This window comes from Marmota monax, unplaced genomic scaffold (assembly GCF_021218885.2).
Source record: "Marmota monax isolate L192 unplaced genomic scaffold, Marmota_monax_Labrador192_F-V1.1 WCK01_AAM20220418_F8-fsc00008, whole genome shotgun sequence".
NCBI lineage: Eukaryota > Metazoa > Chordata > Mammalia > Rodentia > Sciuridae > Marmota > Marmota monax.
The window spans coordinates 5,162,298-5,181,690 of NW_026694432.1; the positions used below are offsets into that span (position 1 = coordinate 5,162,298).

The 19,393-nt window shown below is 40.5% G+C and overlaps 1 protein-coding gene across 2 annotated transcripts in view; it reads left to right on the plus strand.

The window, feature by feature from the left end:
• The window catches only part of Tesk2 (testis associated actin remodelling kinase 2), a 147,983-nt gene that overhangs the window by 126,774 nt on the left and 1,816 nt on the right, over positions 1 to 19,393 (plus strand). For both annotated transcript variants that reach the window (XM_046469010.2, XM_046469011.2), the window contains exons 5-10: positions 6,536 to 6,682; positions 17,387 to 17,469; positions 17,690 to 17,774; positions 18,023 to 18,106; positions 18,322 to 18,408; positions 19,129 to 19,246. In XM_046469010.2, the coding sequence (XP_046324966.1) occupies positions 6,536 to 6,682; positions 17,387 to 17,469; positions 17,690 to 17,774; positions 18,023 to 18,106; positions 18,322 to 18,408; positions 19,129 to 19,246 (604 nt within the window). The remainder of the gene's footprint in view (positions 1 to 6,535; positions 6,683 to 17,386; positions 17,470 to 17,689; positions 17,775 to 18,022; positions 18,107 to 18,321; positions 18,409 to 19,128; positions 19,247 to 19,393) is intronic.

Below are 19,393 nucleotides of genomic sequence, written 5' to 3' on the forward strand. Positions count from 1 at the left end.
TGGGATCTAGCACAGACATTATTTCCCCTTTGAAACTTTTTAAACTCCTAGGCAGAGTTAGTCTCCATTTTCATACCCTCAGTGTTTGTTTGTGCTATAGAGTTATTGGTGGTATTTGCTTACCCTTGTGTCTCTTACTGAACTTTTTAAAGGTGTAAACCAAGTCTTATTTATCTTTATATACCCACATTTACTATATGCCAGGCCCTGTTCTAAACACAGGGAGATACAATGTTCATGTAAGTAGACAGGTTCTTATTTTCATGTGGAGGTGGAATAAGAGGAGTTTTTTTATTAAATTAAGTCGGATGTTGTAGTACATGCCTGGGACTAAGCTTACAAGGTGGGAGAATTATTTGAGTCTGTGAGTTTGAGACCAGTCTGGACAACATAGAAATACCCTGTCTCAAAAAACAAAACAAAACAAAAAAATATTGTAGAAATAACCTGAATTTATATTCCTAAGTATAAAACTCAGTGTCTACTTAACCTTTCCTTCTGGTGATTTTTTTTTTTTTTGGTGGTGGGGACATTGGCATCTGATATAAAAAAATGATTTTTTACATTTTTAGTAATTTATTTACATAACATTATTTAATTAACAGCACATATTTGGTTATTGAGTGCTTTCTAGGAAAAGATACCTTTAATGAAGCCAGGTATTAAACACAAATACAGTGAATCAAAATGCATTGTGCTATCATGTATAACTTATTAGAACAAATAAATTTTTTTTTTTTTTTTAATTATGAAGACTATATCTCAGAGGGGCTGGAGCGGTTGTGGCTCAGTGGTAGAGCACCTGCCTGGCATGTGTGAGGCACTGGATTTGAACCTCAGCACCATATATAAATAAATGAATAAAATAAAGATCCATCAACATCTAAAAAATTTTTAAAAAGACTACATAGAAATATTGAAAATGAGTAATGCTAAGTTGAATATAATACTGATAATGTGTGACTATATAAATATATATTTGTGTAGAAGAATATATGAAAGCGCTTTAGAATAGTGGTATCAATACTATTGTCATTACTATTTAAGTTACTTTAAGTATTATTTTAAAATCCCCAACTCTTTACCCAGAAAATTCAATTTATTTTGTAATGATCTACTTTAAATACATCTTTTATTTAAATGCTGGGCTCTTCAAAAATTTTGCAAAATGTTGATTTTTGTTTTGTAAACAATGTTAATGTTACTTTATTTTGATATCTAATGAGCAAACTGTATTTTTATATTAAAAAAAAAAGAAAGTGGAACAAATTTTATTATAATATTAGACCAAGAAGGAAAGAGTCAGGTTTTGGTATAGGTAAAGTTGGTATAGGTTTATAGATAACAGTTGCAGAGATTTGGAGATATACTGAAGTACTTACAACATTTGATTGATTGATAAGACTTTCTGGATTTAAAGTTTAAAATAAAACAATAATAGGGCTGAGGCTGTAGCTCAGTGGCAGAGCGCTTGCCTAGCATGTGTGAGGCACTGGGTTTGATCCTTAGAACCATATACAAATAAAATAAAGGCATTCTGTCCATCTACAACTCCAAAAAATTAAAAAAAAAAAACAGTAAAAAATAATAAAGCTTCTCTAAATTATTTAAAGATTACCAATGCACTGGCTGTGATAGCACATGCCTGTAATCCCAGATTCAGGAAGCTAAAGAAGGAGGATCACAGGTTGGAGGCCAGCCTGGGAATTTAGCAAGACCTTGTCTCAAAAAATAAAAAGGGCAGGGATGGAACTCAGTGGTAGAGTGCCCCTGGGTTTAATCCCCAGTACTGCAAAAATAAAATGAATTAGTTAATTAATTAATTGATCTTTTTTTTTAAATGGCCAGTGCCTAGATTGTCCCATAGGGCTGCCCAAGGGAGTAGTTTGGAAGAAAACAAAAGCTGAGCATCTGTTATCCCCATCTGGGAAAGCTGAATGTGCTAGTGCAATTGCTCTTACCTTTGCTTCCCACTGAGGGCTTTGTTTAGAGGCTACACAGCTGAGTCTGTAATAGGAGTTGCTTCTGGGAAGGGAGTGTTCCAACTAATGGGCACATAGCATTGTAGCAACCTAGAAATCTTCCTTGCTGGCAGATCACAAACTTCCTTTCTTCATACATGTACAGGTCTTAAGACATTGTGAAGTTGAGAAGTTGTGGTTTCTGAGTGCCGAAGGCTTATCAGTTCCACCAATGTATTCATCACAGGCAAGCAAAATAAATGGGTTTTAAAAATAAACTTCATTTGTTTTCCTCTCTGGTCCTGGTTTGTGCTTTTTCCATCTTGTCTGGAAAGGCCAGAGTCTTTTAGTATGATTCTTCATCTTATCCCACCTTTTCTTATGCTCTCCACCTTCTGGCTTGGTCTGTGAATTTCTTAGATTTTCAGAGACACGGCTGAACAGACCCTGTGTTTCTCTGAACCAAATCAAGAGTCCTGGCCTCATCTGGCCTTCAGAGAGTCTTATCACTGCACATACAGTGTTAACACTCACTGGGGGTGAACCTGAGTGTTTCCTGAAAACTAGCCTTCTATGTCACATTCTCACTGTGCCAAAGAAGTGAACTTTTACCTCTTCAGACATTTTGACTCTTAGAGCTAAAGAAACTTGACTGCAAGATTAGATGTCAGCTTTGTTGCCCCCATATAGTTCGGAGTTTACCAGTTCAGTTTTTTTCCAGCTAATAAACACCTTAAATGTGAACCTTGGGCAGATTTAGCTAGAGTGAAGAAAAGAAGATATTGTGCTTCATTACACATGATTTTAAGATTTTAAAAGATGAGTTATGAAACAGGATGAAGCAGATGGACAGGTTTCCCTTTTGAGAAGTAAGAAGGTGTATCTTTAGTCATTCTCTCCACCCCACCAAACCTGATCCATCTCTTAAAGGAATCAGATGTGCTGCATGATGCTGCCCCCAGCTGGTTCTTTTTGGTGCTTATGTTACCACATCAGAAAAATTATTAGATTCTCATAGTAACTTCATGAATTAGGTGAATCAGAGGTTATCAAACCAACTTGATAGATAGGATAACCTAAGGAGATACAGCCTTTTAGTTGATTTGTCCAGAGTTAAATGGGGCTAGCAGGAGGCATAATTAGACTAGAATTCAAATCTCTCACCTCTTATCCTTTTAGGTTCCCCATTCCTTTGTAAATTCAATGTCATCCCCACCCTAAAAGCATTAGAGACAAATTTTACTCTTAGAGGAATCTGCCCCTTTTTCTACTTGGGAGAATATTGGAAATAATACATCCTATAGAGTTATATTTATTTTTTAATTCGTATTGTGCATGAAGCTCTCTGACTCAGTCACCACTGTCTTTAACTCTTCGATGTAATGTAGTTGTAAAGAGCTTTTTCTCTGGATCCAGATTGTATTGTCTTCCTGACTTGCCACTTAATAATTGGGTAACCTTGAATAAGTTGCTTAACCTTTAAATGCCTTCTGTAAAATGAGAGTAACACAGATAAACACTATACACATATTCCAGAATTAGAAAAGCTCTGAAATCTGAAGCATTTCTGGTCCCAAACATTGCAGGTAAGGGATACTTAGTCTCTTAGTACACTCACTTCATAGGTTTGTTGTGTAGATAAAATAAGATAATATACACGAAGTCCTCAGAATAGTATCTGACACATTATAAACACTTTATAAATATTAGCTGCAAAAAATTACTTGCTGTTGCCAAGTGTGGTGGCACATGCCTGTAGGCTGAGGCAGAAGGATTGAAAGTTCAAGACCAGCCTCAGCAACTTAGTCAACCACTGTCTCAAAATCAAAAATAAAAAGGGCTAGGGATGTAGTTCAGTGGTAGAGTATGCATGGATTCAATCAAAGAAGTGCTTCATGACTATGAAGAAATGACAAAGAACAACCAGATTACTTGATTTTTTTTGTGTGTGGGGGGGGGCAGGGTGTGGTACTAGGGATTGAACCCAGGGGCACATAATGACTGAGCCACATCTAGCCTGTTTTAATTTTTATTTTGAGACAGGGCCTTGCTAAGTTGCTGAGGCTGGCCTTGCACTTGCAATCCTTCTGCCTCAGCCATCTGAGCCACTGGGATTGCAGGCGTGTGCCCAGCACAACTAAATTGCTTGAAAGAGTACATCTTCATGTAGCTTTTCCATAGCCTTATCTCCTATTCACTCCTTTGGTCTTACCCATCTCACTGAAATTGCTCTGATCATAGTTGCCAGTGACTTTGTAATTGCAAATTTAGTGAACTCTTTCAAGCACATCTTACTTGATCTATAGCATTTGATACTGTTGGTCATTTCTTTTTTGGAATGTTCTTCTTGTCTTCGGAGATGACTTTCTTTTCTTTCTTTCTTTTTTTTTTTTGGCAGGGGGACAGGGGTACCAGTGATTGAACTCAGGGACACTTGGCCACTGAGCCACATCCCCAGCCCTATTCTGTGTTTTATTTAAAGACAGGGTCTCACTGAGTTGCTTTGCACCTCACTTTTGCTGAGGTTGGCTTTGAACTCTCAATCAATCCTCCTGCCTCAGTCTCCTGAGCCGCTGGGATTACAGGTGTGCAACACCACACCCAGTCTGAGATGACTTTCTTGCTTGGTTCTTCTTTTTCTGCTGCTGCTTTATATTTTCTTGTCCCTCAGGATTCTAATTTCTTACCTGTGTGTTAACCCTGGACAGTGTCTTGAATTCCTTGGCATCAATGACTGATTCAGCTCAATGTTGTTGCCTCCTAAATGACAGTCTTCTGCCCTCTTTCTCAATTTTAAACTGACTCTTTAAAGGCCATCTCTACTTCAGTTGCCCTACAAGTACCTTAAATTCAACATGGCCCAGCTGACCTCACGTTTTTTAACTTTGCTGCTGCTGCTTCTAATATTTATTCCTCTCCCTATATTCTGGATATTTAATAATGATATCCAAGGCTGGGGTTGTGGCTCAGTGATAGAGCACTTGCCTAGCATGTGTGAAGCCCTGTGTTCAATCCCTAGCACCACATAAAGATAAATAAATAAAATAAAGCTATTGTGTCCATCTATAACTATAAATAATGATATCCAGGTACCAGTAGCCTGGGATCATCCTATAGCTTTTCATTGTTCTTATCCCCCAATCCAGGCAAACATGAAGGGTTTTTTGTTTGGTACCAGGGATTGAACCCAAGGATGCTTTACCACTGAACCACATCCCTATCCCTTTATTATTATTATTATTTGTTTTTTTAAAGAGAGAGAATTTTTTTTTAATATTTATTTTTCAGTTTTCGGTGGACACAACATCTTCATTTTTATGTGGTGCTGAGGATCGAACCCAGCGCCCTGCACATGCCAGGCGAGCGCGTCACCGCTTGAGCCACATTCCTTTTTAATATTTAAGTTATAGACAAGGTCTCAATAAATTGCTTAGGGCCTCACTAAGTTGCTGAGGCTGGCTTTGAACTTGTGATCCTCCTGCATCAGCCTCTGGAGCTTCTGGAATTACAGGTGAGTGCCCCCATGCCCAGCATGAAGGGTTTTTTTTTTTGTTGTTGTTGTTGTTTTTGATCCTGCCATGTAAATATATTTTTGAATCTTGCCTTGTTCTAATGCCTCCTCTATCTTTTTAACTCAGAAGACTTTCTCTTATTGAGATTATTATACTACTGTCCTGTTTCCCCTTCTCTGTATTCTGCACTCTCATCCACCTATCATATCATTGCTAAAATGATCTTGTCTTTAAAAAGTAAATATGACCCATGTTAACTCCCCTGCTTAAAATTCCTCTTTTATTCCCTAGAGACAGGATAAAGTCCATGTATTTTAGCAAAACATATCAGCCTCACCTCCTTATTCATTCATACACTGTTTTTTTAATATTTATTTTTTAGTTGTAGATGGACATCAGAGCCTTTATTTCACTTATTTATTTTTATGTGGTGCTGAGGATCGAACCCAGTGCTTCATGTATGTGAGGCGAGAGCGCTACCACTTGAGCCACATCCCTAGCCCCTCATTCATGCACTCTTGCCACATTGAGTAAATTAGTTTCCTAAATACACCATGTACTTAACCTGTAATTCATGTGCTGTTCTCTTCTGTGTAATTATTCTCCTTTCATGCTACCCAGGTCATCCTTTCTGATTATTTCCTCTGACATGCCCAGACTAAATAAATATGTGTATCCTCAGCACTGCATGGTACTCTCATACCTGTTCATACCTATATTTTTAGTTTTTACCCCTTGATATTATTAGTCTATATCCCTTAATATATTGTGATCTCTTTGAAGGAAGATATCTTTGTGTGCAACACTGACCAAGCCCTTGGTAACTTTTTAAATATGGACTGGGGCTGAGCTCAGAGGTAGAGTGCTTGCCTAGCATGTGTGAGGCACTGGGTTTGATTCTCAGCACCATATATAAATAAAAAAATTAATTCCCATCAACATCTAATATAAAAAATAAATAAACACGTAGCCTCTATTTTCTAGGTATTTACTCTCCAGTGGTTTCATCTCAGCCTAAACATTTATGCTAAATGATAGTTGGTTTTTCCTTCTGTTTCACAGTATATCAACTCTGGGAACTTGGAACAGTTGCTAGACAGTAACTTGCATTTGCCCTGGACTGTGAGGGTGAAACTGGCCTATGACATAGCAGTGGGCCTCAGCTACCTTCACTTCAAAGGCATTTTCCATCGGGACCTCACATCAAAGGTATGAAAGCTTTACTTTCATAAAATTTTAAGAGACACCATCCTGTTTTACCAAGAAAGCCATAATAAGAAACCAATTATTAGTGAGTTTAGAATTATTGAAATTTCTTATAGATTTAATCTCACTATTCTTTTTTAAATTTTTTTTTTTAATAATTGGCAGTACTGGGCCAGGGTTGTGGCTCAATGGTAGAGCACTTGCCTAGCATGCGTGAGGCACTGGGTTTGTTCCCCAGCGCCATGTAAAAATAAAAACAAATAAAATAAAGGTATTGTGTAAAAAAATAATAATTGGCAGTACTGGGTATTTAACTTAGGGACACTCTATGATTAAAGCTACATTCCCAGCTCTTTTACTTTGAGACAGTGTCTCACTAAATTGTCAAGGTTGGCCTTGAATTTGTAATCCTCCCGTCTGAGCCTCCCAAGTCCCTGGGATTACAGGTGTGTACCACTGTGCCCAGGTTGATGCAGCTTTTGAGTACTTAGTAGGTCATAATGTACTGACCCATTTTCTGTTTGTGTGATTAAGTTTCTGCCACCCTGCCAATTCCTTTTTGGCATCAATTGGTCTCTGTAGTAGTCTCTTGCTGTCTGAATTTCTGTGTGACCAGGCTAGAAAAAAAGTTGCTTTCAGAAGTTGGCCAGGTTCCAAAATTGGTACCTCGGGGTCAAATAGCCCAGGATATCACCATGACAAGGGATATAAGTAATCTGGGGGAACTATAAAGCCATCTAATATACCTAATGTGACTTCTGCACAAGAGCCAAATTAAAATCTTTCAGGAAAGGATTTAATTTAGTACCTGACCAAGAATAGCTGTTATTTCATCCCCTAACCTAACATATACATATGCACACATACATAAATGCGTGTGCTGCCCCCGACCAGTGCAGGCAGCTGAACTAAGATCGCTCATGTGAATTTGCAGGGACACAAAATAAAACAAAGACACAATTTACCTTTACACAAGCTTCAGGACGGCCTCCCCAGCTCTCAGCCTCAGGCTCCCCAAAAGGAAGAGCAAGAGAAAGTCATAAGAGAAGGAACAGGATCAGAAGTGAGCTTTTATTGGGGGGGACTCTTGTTCTTAGAAAGTTCTATCCAAAAAAGGGCAGAAGGGGCAAGACTACAAGGGAACAGGTGAGTGTAACTCAACCCTAGGGGCATGCCCCACAAAGACAACCTTCTTGTTATCTGAGGTGGGTGGGGGTGGGGGACCAAGTCACAAATCATGGCACTACCAAGCCAGACTTCAGTGATTTTTCAGATCCCCATGGTGCATCAGGACTGGAAGGCTTGGTTACTCAATGTGGCTCCCCACATGCATGCATACATATTCCTGAACCCTTTCTGTTGTAAGAAAAAATTACCAAAGGAAACAAAAGCAGCTATATACTTTCAAAGTCAATAAGGCCTAAAACATAAGTTCCTAGCTCCTTCACATTGGAGTGGTTCTGGTGTTCTAAACAATAGTACTGTTCCTGAGAGACCATGGCCATTGTCTTAAAAACTACTGTAGAGAAAAATTGCTTTAAGGAGGTGATCATAAGGCTTCTGGGTGTGGCAGAGGCATTTATATGCAGCTGTACTCTTCCTGAAGGAGCACAAGACTAGGAAGTAGGAACTGAGAACCAACTAAGGCCTCATTATGAAGAACTCTTTATTTATATTAGACCTGTAAGAATTGAATATTTGGTCAGTTTGGATCTGGAAGGCAGTATCTTATCCCTTCCTTAGACATTATTCTCCCTCCAGAATGTTTTGGAAAATCAAGAGTAAGAAAACCACATGTGGGCTGGGGATATAGCTCAGTTGGTAGTGTGCTTGCCTTGCATGCCCAAGGCCCTGGGTTCAATTCCCAGCACCACAAAAAAACTCTGCACATATTCCAGGCAAATGTGTGGAATGGGACACTTTAGATATTGTCTTAAGTTGATTTTGTCACTTTAGGCATCCAGCCAAAACAAGATCTTTGCTTCCTACTCATAGAGGGCCATTTCTTCTAAGCTAATAGGAATTTGTGACGTTATTAATTAATCATACAGATAGGTATTTTCCCTATACCTACATAAATGTCTCCTATGTCTGGCTCCATGGGTGAAGGAATATTAGAAAAGGAGGATTTCTGACCTAGAGGTATTTATACTTTTGTTGGGAAATAACTAAAGAACAGTATACAGCATTTTAAAATTGAGTGTTTAGCTACATAGACTATAGTTTTCAGAGCACGGGAGATCATTCTAGACCAGGACTAGACTTTCTGGAAGAAAGCTCACCTTTAACAGTTCTTCATATTCTCTTCTGTACCCCAAAGGCACTTTGTCCAAGTGTGGTTCTGTCTGTGCCTATTGTGTTGTGCTATAAAAATGAGTAACTTTTTTTACTATAGGGTAAGACCACCATCTCTGGTTTTCCTTATAGGAAGTGAGTATTTCCAGTGCCATTTGACTTGGGAGGAGAAACTAGGAACTTAGGAGAAATAACTCCATGTATCTGGGCTATGCTTCATTGGGTCTAGACTTTAAGGAGATGCTGAGTATACTCCTAGGTGGTGAGAACAAGTGATTTTTGAAAGCTCTACTGGCAGGTTGGGAAGTAAATTGTAGGGGATCTCAAACTGAAGATTATCAAGAGTCTTATAAACCAGACCATCCAATTTAATGTATTATCAGTGTCCTCTTATAATCTCTGATTATTTTCTGGGAAAGTTTTGTCTGAACATTCCAGCATCAGATTAACTGTATTGCAAGGACTAAGGAGAGAACTGTATGTTCATGCCCAGACCAGCCCCACCAAGGACACCTGTATGGCAGGGGACAATGACCATAAGAACTAGAATCCCCAAGGGAGAATTAAGTCTAAAGGGACAGAGTACAGGGCTTTGAAGTTTTCAAATTATGTCTTCATTATCAACCTTGGGTTTGAGTTGGCTTTCTTTTAAGGATGGTGTCAGGTTTCCTTACATTTCTGTGGTTTACACTTCATAGTATTTGATTATTCTGTTGTGTTTCTCAAGTATTCCTCTTATTTGCCTTTGTAAACAGTTTTCTGGCCCTGTTTCAGGGAAGGGACTGATAGCACAGAGGCCAAAACATCTATTCAAGAACTGAGATTTGGGGTTCCAGACCAAGTTTTGCTCCCTCTCTTCTGATGTCTTCAGTGCTCTTGAGACCTTAAGTGTTCTATCTGCAAAAATGGATTCTGTCCTTGCAACAGTAATCAATTCAGTATTCCCAGATCAGAGATAACAGGAAGATTGGAAAATAGTGGGAATGTCAGCATGGTGGTGCACACCTGTAATCACAGTGCCTCAGGAAGCTGAGGCAGGAAGATCGAGAATTCAAACCCAGATTCAGCAAAAGCAAGACACTAAGCATCAATGAGACCCAGTCTCTAAATAAAATACAAAATAGGGCTGGAGATGTGACTCAGTGATTGAGTGCCCCTGAGTTCAACCCCTGGTACTACACACAGGCTTTTACTGGTGCTCCAGTAGCAACCAGTAGAACTGTACGTGAGCCTTGGCTCTTCAGGATAACTGAGAGAACAGTTAGTTTCTGCTTAATTCTGTTACTACCTGGCATCAGGAAAGCACTACTAATGATCTGTGGCTACCCTTAGGAGATTGTGCATTGTGAATTGTATCTCTAGCTCTTGGTGATTATTGTTCTTTTTTTGGTGGAATTAATGTTGACTCCATTGAAGTCACCCTGTTGATTCCTCCTGAGTGAAAAGCCTATCCATGTATGGTGTAGGCCACACAGCTAGAAATAAAAAATGCTGGTTTTCAGGGTAAAGAGCATGAATTAAGAACAAATGGTGGTTTGGGGTTGTAGCTCAGTGGTAAAGTGTTTGCCTAGCACATGCGAGGCACTGGGTTCGATCCTCACCACCACATAAAAATAAGTAAATAAAGGTAATGTATCCATTTACAACTAAAAACATTTTAAAAACAGATCTACAGATCAATGCACACCTGCAGTCCTAGTGGCTCCCGAGACTGAGGCAGCAGGATCTTGAGTTCAAAGCCAGCCTGGGCAATTTAGCAAGGTCCTAAGCAACTTAGCGAGACCTGTCTCTAAATAAAATATAAAAAAGGGCTGAAGATGTGTCTCAGTGGTTAAGCACCCCTGGTGCCAAAAACAAACAACAAAATAGGGTCTGGGGGCTGGGGTTGTGGCTCAGTGGCAGAGTGCTTGTCTTGCACACTCGAGGCCCTGGGTTTGATCCTCAGCACCACATAAAAATAAACAAAATAAAGGTATTTATTAACTAAAAAAAAAAAAAAAAAAAAAGGGTCTGTGATGCAGCTCAATGTTAGAGCACTTGCCTAGCATGCATGAGGCTCTGGGGTCAGTCTCCAGCACCACAAAAAATAAAAGACAGAAAAAAGAACAAATATGAATGCTGGAGGGATTTTAGGACATCTTGGAGTTGGGTTTTTTTTTTTGTTTGTTTGTTTGTTTGTTTTGTACCAGGGATTGAACCCATGGGTGCTTAACCACTGAACCCTTTTTAATATTTAGAGATAGGGTCTTGCTAAATTGCTCAGTACCTCGCTAAGTGCTGAGGCTGTCTTTGAACTTGCAATCCTCCTGCTTCAGCTTCTTGAACTGCTGGGATTTCAGGCATGCACCACCATGCCTGGATGGAGTTACTTTTTATAATGAGAATTATCAACAGTTTCAGGGAACCATTTATACTGTGCTATCAGAGGACACAGTTTTGGGGACATAGAAATGACTGAAATTCAGTCTTGTAACCTCCATGAGCTCTTAAGTCTAATCAGGGGGATAGATGTCAGAGCAGATCATTCATTACACAGGCACCAGGGGTAAAGATATAGGATCATATGGTGTGATGGAGGGCAAGAGATGGAACATACTACAGCAAAACAGAATTTTTTTTTTCAGTACCAGAGATTGTACCCAGGGTCGCTCTGCCACTGAGCTGCATCCCCAGCTCTTTATTTTTTTGAGACACAGTCTTGCTAAGTTGCTGAACTTGCTTCAGCCTATCTTCTGAATTGATGGGATTACAGGCATATGTCACTGCACCCACTTAAAGCAGATAACCTAAGAGACCTAAGAGACTTGGACTACAGAAATCCCTGAGGTGTTTAGGAGGGCAGTTCATTCTCTGATTTGCCTTTGCTGTGAAAAGAACCACTTAACCTTTCTTGATATATAAAATAAATTCTTTTTTCATCTGGTCATAGCTGGGTTTGTGGAGTATGCTGAGGTGAGGAGAGAGGTGATGGCATACTGAGAACCTTTTTTTTTTTTTTAAATTTTTATTGTTGGTTGTTCAAAACATTACATAGTTCTTGATATATCATATTTCACTTTGATTCAAGTGGGTTATGAACTCCCATTTTTACCCTGTATACAGATTGCAGAATCACATCAGTTACACATCCATTGATTTACATATTGCCATACTAGTGTCTGTTGTATTCTGCTGCTTTTCCTATCCTCTACTTTTTTTTTTTTTTTTTAATTGTTGTTACCTAAAGCTAACACTGCACATATTCTTGGTATTTCTCCTCTCTGGGTGGTGTTATTCAATGCCAATTCCAGGACACCTCAGGAATTTCTCTCAGATGTCTACTCTGGCCCAGTTCTGAAAATTTTGTGTAGGTTTCCAAAAAATGCACTCCTGGCCACACTTTTGATCCCCTTGTCAGCTCAGTCCCTATTATGGAGAGTTGAATACATGATTAGTATATGCACTTGGCACATGCTTTTTGATAGTGGCCCAGATCATGTGGCCAAACTTTCATTTAACAAACTTTTACCAGGATTTTTTTCTGTGTGCCTGTGCTAGGTAAAAGATATAGAGATGAGTGGGATCATTCCCTGTCCTTGAAAAGGCAAATCTGTAAGCCACTCTGATGCAGTGTGATGTATTATACTAAGGGGAACTGGCACCATGCATCAGCAGTGTTTGTGCTACTTTTTGAATCTAAAAAGGTTACCTCTCACCTCAGGGGACTCTGGCTGGGCCTCTTATACATGTGCTTTTCTAGGCAAAATTACTTCATTCAGAAGTCTTCTTTTTGTGTATTGCATACCAAACAGCCTAAAAATTGGGCTGGCTCCTTAGTCTAATTGAGTGTCATATTTTGTAGCCACAGTTGAGTCAGAAATGCAAGCATTATACTAGATGTCCTGAAATTAGCCAACATTGGAGGTAGGGACTAGGTTCCCAAGTAAGAGGCCTTATGACATTGCCTCCACAAACAGTATCCCTTTGTCATAGACCCTAGTTCCTGCTGCTTTCATAAGTATACATTGCTCCTGCCATGGACTTGCTGTCTCCAGCAGAAAGCTTTTAAACCTGACCCTCTGGAGAGGCCAAAGAATTAGGAGAGACCCTCTTAGAATCAGGCGATTGAGGTCTTTACTTTTTAAAAGCCTCACTTTTCTCATTAAACTTAAAAATCTCAGATCTGTCTTTCTGATAGTGTTGTTTTGAAAAAACAATGGTATTATACCTGTGAAAAATGTACCATGTAGAGAACTGGGCAATCATTCACTTACCTGAGGGGTTAGAAAGTATTTTGTAGTCCACTTCCCTCCTAAGACATCCCCACTTTCCTAAACTTACAGTCTAGTTGGGTAAGGTACTATAGAAACATAGACATTTTCATTATAATGTGGCAAATGTTAAGATAGGAGAAATAAGAATAGGATGCTTTGAGGAAAGGATATTTAACCTTCAGGTGCAGAGAAGTCTTCTCAGAAGAGATGATGCCTGAGCTGAATTTTGAAAATGAATTCTCCTTAATAAGTATATGGTAGAGAATGAATAGTATTCCAGATCAGATGAAAGGAATAGTATAAAAAATGTGATTTTCACTGTGAAGTTGGAGTGGCAGAGGATTAGGTTGACAGAAAAGTCTGACTATATCAGACTATCTAACTTGGATGTTATTTTGTAGATAGGAAAGGAAGAATCATGGCCAGCTTTTTTAAAATAACAGCTTTATTAAGATATAATGCAGGCTGAGATTGTGGCTCAGTGGTAGAGTGCTTGTCTCGCATGTGTGAGGCACTGGGTTCAATCCTCAGCACCACATAAAAATAAATAATTAAAGGTATTGTATCCATCTACAACTAAAAACAAATATTAATTAAAAATATATAATGCACCAAATTTAAGGTATACATTTCAGAGGTTTTTAATATATTCACCCATACCACTATCCAATTATAAAGCCTTTTCATCACCTCAAAAAGAAACTTCACCCTATTTCTCTCTTTTTAGCTCTTGGCAACCACTAATCTATTTTTTATTTCTACGGATTTGCTTGTTCTGGACATTTCATACCAATGGAACATGTCATTATCTGCTATTAAATAGAACACAGGTTCACATTTCAGTAAGATAATGCTGGCAGAAATGAGGAAGATGAGTTATGGGAGGCCAACTCTGGAAGCACACAGACCAGTTAGCACAGTATTGAAACATTCAGAGGAAGAATGATAAGGCCCTCAACTAGGGCAACAGTAATAGGAATAAAAAGAGAGGGACCAGTCTGAAAATGTTTAGAAGTTAAAATTGGTGGAAATAAGAGTAAAAAGTCTAGGATGAATTCCAGGTTTCTAGTTTAGTAAACTGGGTAGAAAGTGGCAATACCAAAAGACATAAAAATAAAAGCTAGGGGCTTGTGGGTGTAACTCAGTGGTAGAGCCTGTGCTTAGCATGCTTGAGGTCCTGGGTTCAATTACCAACACATGTGTGCACGTATACAAAACTAAAAAACAAAACGAACATAAAAAAAATAGTTTTCTAAGTAAAATATTGGGGTATTTTTTTTGGGGGGGGGGGATGAGTTCAGGTTTGTATGAATGGAGTTCAATATGAGTAATCCAGGAGATGTCCAGAAGATTAGATATGCAACTTACCAAAAAAAAAAAAAAAAAAAAGTGGGGGGCTAGGGCTCAGTATATACATTTGAGTCATCAGCACAGAGGTGGTAATTAGAAATGGAGTACCAGAAGAGCATATAGGTCTAAGACAGTACTCTTGAAAGCATCATCTATGGGATGGGAAGAAGAGCCTCCATTGAAGTCTGCAGAGTAGCCAAAGGTAGAGAAGGGAACCCAAAACTGTAGAATCATAGAAGCCAGTTGAGAATAAAAAAGTTGTGGGAATAGTCTCCAACTAGGTAGTCTTAGCTGCATGGCTCTGACTGCCATATTCTGTACATACCCAATACTAACACAATTCTTGAATCATACACAGATGAAGAAAATAATTAGCTGTGGCATGAACAGAAAGACCAAATAACCTAAGAACTATTTTTGTCTATTGAGCTGTTAGGGAACTCACTGGGATCTTCAATGAGAATATTTCCAGCAGAAGCCACTGAGTGTAAAAAAAAAGTGTCGCAAGCTAAACCTGACTAGCTTAGTGTTTTGTTTGTTTTGGTACTGGGTAGGAATGCTTTACCACTGAACTATATTCCCGGTCCTTTTGTTGAGGCAGTGTCTCAGTTGCTGAGGCCTCTCAGCCTCCTGAGTCACTAGGAAGACAGGCATGCACCTCTATGGCTGGTTTAGCTTAGATTTCTTAAAGGGCAGGCTCGGGGTTTTTGGGAAACTTGAAGCTAATCCTGGTCAGGGCTCCTCATTTTTCTTATCACCTCAGATGTAGACTATTTGACTTTTTTTTTTTGGTTCCAATGACCAACTACTGGCTATGGAGAAACCTTAAGAGAAGTGGCGGTCCATTCCCACTCTAGGAACACTAGGCTATGCAACCTTAACCCACACTGTAGGTCAATGATCATTCCTGCCTTAGCCATTTCTTAGCTGCTTCTGGAGATGCTACTCAGAAGTCACTTTCTACTAGATGGGTGATTTGCAGAAAGTGAACAGGCCTCTATGAATATGGGGTAGAAACTGAACAGCATTGACAAGGGTGGTATACTATGGCCACATTCTATTCCTATCCTGCTGCTCCCAAGCTGGCTTTAATAGGGTTGTTTCTAATAGTAAATAGGACTTTAGTCCAAGCCTTAGAGACAAAGAGTCTAAGTTGTTGGTGAAATAGGAGAAAGGAAAAGAGACATGATAGGATAGTGCCCTTTACCCATGGTTTTGGCTAATGCAGACTGGCATAGGGCCCATTTCTTATCAAGTCAGGGAGTTGGGATGCTGATTCGGCAGGACTGATGGGAGGGTCAAAGCCAGGACAAGCACAAGGACAGTCCTTCTTGGAAGCCAGACGATGTATATGTACTTGGGATCCAGGGTAGGAAGTGTGGTGAAATCACAGGCTCCTTCCAGCTTGAGGAAGAATGGTGTAATCACATCAAGGCCAGAATAATTAATGTGTACTTGATGCTGAGTAAGCAAGAGGTGACTTGACAATGTCTTGGCAACTAGACAACAAGGTTGGCAAGGGAAAGGGGGCTGGTCTTGGTCAGATCGGGCCTTACTGGCCCCAGAAAAGTTTCCGTAAGCCAAGGATTCCTGATCTCTGCTGCCTCTGGAGGAAGGGGTGGGGTGAGAATACCTCCTAAGCCAAAGTGGCTTAGGGTTATTTTGAATGCAGCTATTTGGGGAGAGCTGGTTGCTGCTTTATGTTTGTTTATAGGTCATTTGGATACACTCTTTTCTCTGCAGATAACAGCATTTGTTCAGTGAACATATCCTTAGTCTGACTTATGAATTAAATATGGGGAGGAAGAAAGGACCAAACCAGAATCTGCTCCTGAGGTGTTCATAACCTCTGCTAGACTGTAAGAGGAAATAGCATACAGGAGCCAAAGAAGTTGAGAAAAGAGGGAGATATAAAGGTGAGGACTTAAGAGCAATTTGCCTGAAAAGACATAAAAATTTCTTAGGTAAAAGGGAGAACTGGATGAGGATGTGGGGGGTGTGGCTCAGTGGTAGAGTGCATGATTAGCACACATGGGACCCCAGGTTTGATCCCAGCACTACATGAGAAAGAATGAATTCAGACCATCCCAAATGAAAGGGAATGGTTTAAGCAAAGGCAAAGGTTTGGAGGGCTTGTTCAATCTTGAAGTCAGACTTGTTTAAGACAAATTGGATGGGGGAATGCATAGGGATTCCAGGAGCAGCGAGGTGTCAGGTAGAGGTAGGCCAATTGGAGGAGCCAGATCTCTTTTTGCAGTGCTAGGGATCAAACTGAGGGCCTCACACATGCTAAGCACACACTCTGCAACTGAGCTATACCCCCAGCCAGATCAAACTTTTCATCCCAGGAAATGAAGTCACTTGTAATTGGTGGGCAGTGAAAGTTAGTGTAGGCTAGAGTACTTGTCCTAGTTTACCTCACTTGGCAAGTTAAGGCCTGGGACTAGGGTCTGTGCACTCTGAGAAAAGAGGAAGGGAGGCCAAGGACCTGATAGTCTGTCCTACACTATCAGCTTCAAGAGGACAAGGGTTTCTGTTTTGTTTATTGAGATATCTCTGGCTAAGAACATAAAAAGCAAGGGTAAATATTTGAGTTTAGAGACTGAAGTGACACCTACGGTAGCCACTGAAGTTCCAGAGCTGACTCATCTCTTATGGCTGTCTTAAAGCCTCCATTTCTGACCACTTGAAGTCAGTCAGTGTAGAATGTAGTTCACCGAGAAGCCCTATACTAGGGAGGCATAGGTGATAACTCTATAGCTGGCTAATTCCCACTTGTGAGCCATCTTCTTTTCTTTGGGACCTCTAGAACTGCCTGATAAAGAGAGATGAGAATGGTTATTCTGCAGTGGTGGCTGACTTTGGCCTAGCTGAGAAGATTCCTGATGCCAGGTGAGTAGTCCTAATGGATGCTAGGGCTGCAGAGGAGATTGTTAGGGGAAAATCCAGCTTCCTCCCTGGAGGCTAGGACTTGATCACAATAGTTCAGTGACTGACTTCAGTCAGTCCTACTCTGTACCCATCCATGGGAAATAAGAATTTCCAACATTCAGAAAATTTCCAGTGTGCCAGGCAGTGGTGAATTCATTTTCCTTATAATCTCACCCCACAGCATGGGAAATGAGAAGTTGGCTGTGGTGGGATCACCCTTCTGGATGGCACCCGAGGTTCTCCGAGATGAGCCCTATAATGAGAAGGTAAGTCTGGAGGATCTGGAGACCTAGTTCTCTTTAGAATCCACTTTTAGCAGAAGGTACTAAGGGTCAACCTTTATGTTCAGGTTAAGGAACATTCTTTTTGCCCAAAGCAGCGATGGCATCTGGCAATTGCCCAGTGAATGATTTACATGGGCTATAAGTCCTAGGTCTGGGCTTTTAAGACATGGGGGAAGATACCCCTATCTTCTTGTCATTGAGAGGGCAACTGAAGTCTGATTACCCACCAGGCAGATGTGTTCTCTTATGGTATCATCCTCTGCGAAATCATCGCCCGCATCCAGGCTGATCCAGACTATCTTCCCCGCACAGAGGTGAGCTACAGGCTTGGGGCCCAGTGCCACTGGGACGGGGCTGGTTTGAGCCTATAGAACTATTTTGTCCTTGGGGTGGAGTTGCTGGTACTCATTCTGTGGCTACTTCTGAGAGGCAGCTCCCAGCCTCCTCTTTTGAACAGGCCAGGATGGGTGGGGGATTAATGACCTGTCTACCCATGTCCCTGTACCCACCCCACCATACCCATCCACAGAATTTCGGGCTGGACTATGACGCTTTCCAGCACATGGTGGGAGACTGTCCCCCAGACTTTCTGCAGCTCACCTTCAACTGCTGTAATGTGAGTGTCTTTCTCCCTGTGGCTTTGGTCAGGGGCTGTCTGAATCCTTTTCCACCTGGTTAAGACCATAGGGAGAGGCAGCTGATTAGCCTCATGAGGGGACACATTTTCACTGGATGTATAACACCAACTGCACTTCCTCTTCTGGGCCTGGCCAGGGTCTCTAGAGCCCTGGACCAAGGGAAGATAAAAACAGCTTTGTATTACCCAATAATCCTCAGCTTGCAGGGCAGACCTACCACTCCTTGCATTTGGGTATTGAAAGAACTTTGGTCAGGTTTTATTGTTGGACTGTGGGTTACGCTTGTTCTGAGGCACATGGAGGAAATGCTTGTTGGCCTTCGTTTTATATAGCTAGATAGCCAGGCTAGATCTGTTAGGACAAAAGAGTAGCTAGGCTTTGTTCATGTAATTCCCCAAAATAGATCAGTATCAGAACTCAAGAAAAACAGAAGAAACCAATGTGAGCGTACACTTTTGGAGGGTTGTATTCCAAACAAGGGGATAAGACACACACAAAAAAAGAACTAAGATAGTAAAAGATAATGACAGTAGCATCTTTCCTGCCTTATCCCTGGGAATCATTCTCATGGCCTAGGGCCTCGGGAAAATCTCAAAAAAGCTGCACATCTGCCTCTTAAAAGATGCTAGAAACACATTCAAATTCCACCTGTGGAGTGGGAGGAGGGCGGAGCTCATGGCTGGTGTGGATGCCTACAGATGGACCCCAAACTGCGTCCATCCTTTGTGGAGATTGAGAAGACCCTGGAGGAAATTATGAACCGCCTACAGGAAGAAGAGCTGGAGAGGGACAAGAAGCTGCAACCCACAGCAAAGGGTAAGAGATCATAGACAATCCAACTTGACCCCAACAGAAGAAATTAGTCTATGGGATCTACCCCCCAGGGCTGTGATTGCAAGAACTTGGGTCTAGAAGGAAGAGGGGCAGGAGATCACTGGGGAAAAAGTACTGGACTCTTTTTTA